A 3,725-nucleotide genomic window follows, 5' to 3' on the forward strand; every position below is an offset into this window, starting at 1 on the left:
CTTAGTATCTGGGAATGTCCTTTCTCCAATATATTTGAGAGACGATTTTGCTGAAAAATATGATTCTTGGTTGGCAAGTGCTTTCTTTCAGAGCTTTATATATGTCATCTCAGTGTCTTCTTGCTTCCATAGCTTCTGCTGAGAAATCAAAGTTGAATCTTTCTGGTGCCTCTTTGTAGGTGATTTTTTATATTTTTTTGTCAGCACGGGCTGTTTTCAGAGTTCTTTCTTTTCTTTGACTTTGGAAAGTTTGGTGATGATATGCCTTGTTGGTTTTCTTTTGGTGTCTATCCTGTATGGTGTTCTTTGAATCTCATGAATGGAAATCTTCTCTTCTTTCTTGAAATCAGGCAAGTTTTCTGCCAGTTAATAAATCTTCAATAATTCTTTGCTTTTTTTGGTCTGTCCTGTTCTAGACTTCTAATCAGGCATAGATTCTCCCTTCTGATAGTGTCTCACATAACTTGTAGACTTTCTTCATTGTTCATTATTTTTCTGTGTTTTTTTTCTCAGGTTGCTATCTCCTAGAGATTTGTCCTGTATTTCACTGATTGTATTGTCCATTGATTAAGGTCTATTTTTATCTCCTTCCATTGAGTTATCTATTTCTGATATTTTATTGTTAATTTTCTGGATTTCTCATTGCTCCTTGTATGCTTTCTCATTGTTCATTTTGCCACTTTGCTCTTGTATTGTTTCCCTGAATTCTTCTAGTTTTGTCTGTCTTTTCTTTGATCTCTTTTTGGATTCCATATATGGGTCTTTTGAATTCAGGTAGTTCTATTACCTTTTTTTTCTCAGGAAGGTTTTCTGTCCTTTTATTTTACTCATTTGTCCTGCTTCTTTGTATCATTTGATATTATCTCCTGTATACATGCACTAAAAAGAACTCTGGTAGCGTAGTGGTTACGAGTCAGGCTGCCAACCTCAAGGTCAGCAGTTCGAAACTACCAGCCGCTCCGCGGGAGAAAGATGAAGCATTCTGCTTCCGTAAAGATTTACAGCCTCGGAAACCCTGTGCGGGGTCACTACGAGTCGGAACTGACTCCACGGTACTTACCAACAACAATACATGCAATAAAGTGTTATTATGTTGTTTATTTACTCTTGTATTTTTGTTTGCTTTGTCTTTTTTTGTGTTTTGTTTTGATATATCTAAATGGGCAGGGAAGCTGTCCTCTACTGGTCACTAATGGGACAGCACAGGAATGTTCACCACCTCTCCTCTGCTTGGTGGGGTTGTGGCTGGCGGTGTATGGTGAGGTCCTTCCAGGTTGGTGTTAGCAGTGAGTGTGTCCAGTGGAGGCCAGGACAGGCTGTCTCTGTAGCTGCTGTGAGGGAGTGCTTCCTAAATGGATGGGATAGGCCCGCTGAGCATATGAAAATTTACATTTCAGTAGATAGTGAAGGGGGTGGCACCAAGGGCTTTCATTGCATGATTAGTCGGCCTTTTGGACATTAGATGAAGCCAGTGGTGACTTTTGCTCCTTTTTAGGCAGAGTCGCATTAGATTATGGAGTCTTAGTATAGGTGGCACCTATTGGGATGTGTTAAGAGTTGCTTTTGAGGTGATGTGCCTGGCAGTTAGATTACTGGGTATAGTGCAGGAGTGCAGGGTGTGCTCTCAGCCATTGCTGTGTTATGGGCACTGTGGGTGCACTTTGCTGGTTGCCAGGTGGTCAGGGGGAGAATATGTGGGTTCCTGTTCTCTGTAAGGGTGTTATGGTAGCTCATATCACTGGTTGCTTGGGAGGGAAGGAGATAAGGGGGATGGGGCTTCCAACTCAGGTTAAAGGGCAGGCAACAGAAGAGCACATGTCACCAGCTGAGGGGTGAACAGGGTGTGCCATGGAGTTGGTTCCGACTCCTGCAGAGGGTTTCTGAGACTGTAAATCTTTACGGGAGCAGAAAACCTCCTCTTTCTCCTGTGGGCTTGCTGGTAGTTTCGAACTGCTGACAATGAGGTTAGCAGCCCGACTCGTAACCACCTACGCTACCAGAGCTCCTTGGGTAATGGGGGTAAGGCAGGTGAAATAGGAGGTCATCCCCAGGTGTCAGTCGGCAGGCAGTGCAGCAGCACATCATGAATTGGCTAACAAGCTAGGATGCACATATTGCTATTTGCCAACCTCGTGGTGCTGGAGTGCATGCTGGTGGGTGGGGTGGCAGTGGGGTTCATGGCCTGATCTGATGTGGGTCCTCTTTCATTGCTGTGTTTTTTTCTTTCTCTTTCTCCAGGGAGATTCTGGGGGACCCATGGTCTGTGAATACAATGACACCTGGATGCAGGTGGGGATTGTGAGCTGGGGCCTGGGCTGTGGTCGTCATGGAACGCCTGGAATTTATACGGAAGTTAGCGTCTACAGGAACTGGCTGGTGGCAGTGATGAACCGCTCTACCTGTTTGTATTCAGTGGTGACTCACACCTTATTCCTGTTTCTGGTGCTGCCCCTTGGCATCCTGGAGACCCCGTGACTGCATCTGCCCCCGTCCCTTGTTTCTGAATCTTGAACTTCACCTCTCTTCTGACCTCCATTCCTTCTCAATATCCTGACTCAAATTCTGGTTGGGATTCATTGATCCTGTAAAGATCCATGTGGTTAAGTGTGGCAGTGAGACCCAGAAAGTTCCCTGACCTGGTGCCCTGGTCACTTGCTTAAACCTTGCCGGTGTCCTGAGTCCTTCATCAGTGCTCTCTGCCTGCTAGGAAGGAGAAGGGTGACCTGTTAGGTGGAGCATGGTAGTTCCTTGGCCTTTTGGAGAACATCAAAAGAGAAAGGAAGTTTGATTTGGCATCATCAGTAGTGAAGCTAACATTAGATCCTGCTTCAGATTTTAGGACTTTCCCCTGATACTTGGTCAAACCAGTCAGTTTCTGATTGTGTATAAAGAGAGTGATGGAGTTTCAACATATCCGTACTGAGGCACCAGGCCTGGGAGATCCAAATCCTCTGCCACATAAGCTCTCCCAAGGCAACCCAATCTTGGAAACCCCTTTCTAAATTCTTTAGTAGCCACACCTGGGTCACTTCAAGGTGTGTTGAGGTATATAGAGTGTGGAGATTTAAGATATCTACTGAATAAATACTTGGAGATTCACCTATGTTTCCTGCATTTCTTTTGGCTTGAGGCTTGGGGACAGTGAAGAGAAGTTAGTTTAGAAGATGTTCACAATTTTTTTAAACCCTACAGAGAGTGGAGGCCCCACATACCCTCATGTGAGCTGGACAGATGGTTTTAATCAGTCGAATCTTGCTGCCTGAATTCCTATTACAGCCATCAGCTGGGAATATTATAGCCGAGTTTCCTAGTATTGCAGCTGGGAAGGAAGAAGCAAGAGAGACTGAAAGCAAGAGAGAGGTCGGCATATTGCATCCCAAAATGCTACGTCTGTTTCCTGTCAGTTGCTACTCCTTCCCCTCCAGGTAAAGTATGTAGAGCCTTTGGCCAAGCCCTAACAGGAATTGTGTCCGTACTGGTTTTTTTCCTTCATCACCAGAATAACTCTTTCTCATGATGCTCCAAATTTTCGTCACTGTTCATGACACTTAGGGTTGCCTCCTTTTGAGGTGGTTTAGTGTGTTTTGCATATGGAAAGAAGATGCAAGTGAATATTAGGTGAATAAGAAAGCATACAGAGGTAGAGATTAAGAATTGTCTCCCTTGGTATCTTTCTTTCCTTTCATTCTGGGCATTTAGCTCTTCAGACTGTATTTAAGCCTTTG

At 44.3% G+C, this 3,725-nt stretch overlaps 1 protein-coding gene across 1 annotated transcript in view; it reads left to right on the plus strand.

Annotated features, from left to right (window-relative positions):
- LOC102813317 (serine protease 42-like) overlaps positions 1 to 2,475 on the plus strand; it is a 10,156-nt gene extending 7,681 nt beyond the window's left edge. Inside the window, exon 5 of the mRNA XM_006868841.1 lies at positions 2,239 to 2,475. Within this exon, the coding sequence (XP_006868903.1) occupies positions 2,239 to 2,475 (237 nt within the window). The remainder of the gene's footprint in view (positions 1 to 2,238) is intronic.
- Positions 2,476 to 3,725: the final 1,250 nt, after the last annotated feature.

The sequence above is a fragment of the Chrysochloris asiatica genome, unplaced genomic scaffold (assembly GCF_000296735.1).
Source record: "Chrysochloris asiatica unplaced genomic scaffold, ChrAsi1.0 scaffold00124, whole genome shotgun sequence".
In the NCBI taxonomy this organism is placed as follows: Eukaryota; Metazoa; Chordata; class Mammalia; order Afrosoricida; family Chrysochloridae; genus Chrysochloris; species Chrysochloris asiatica.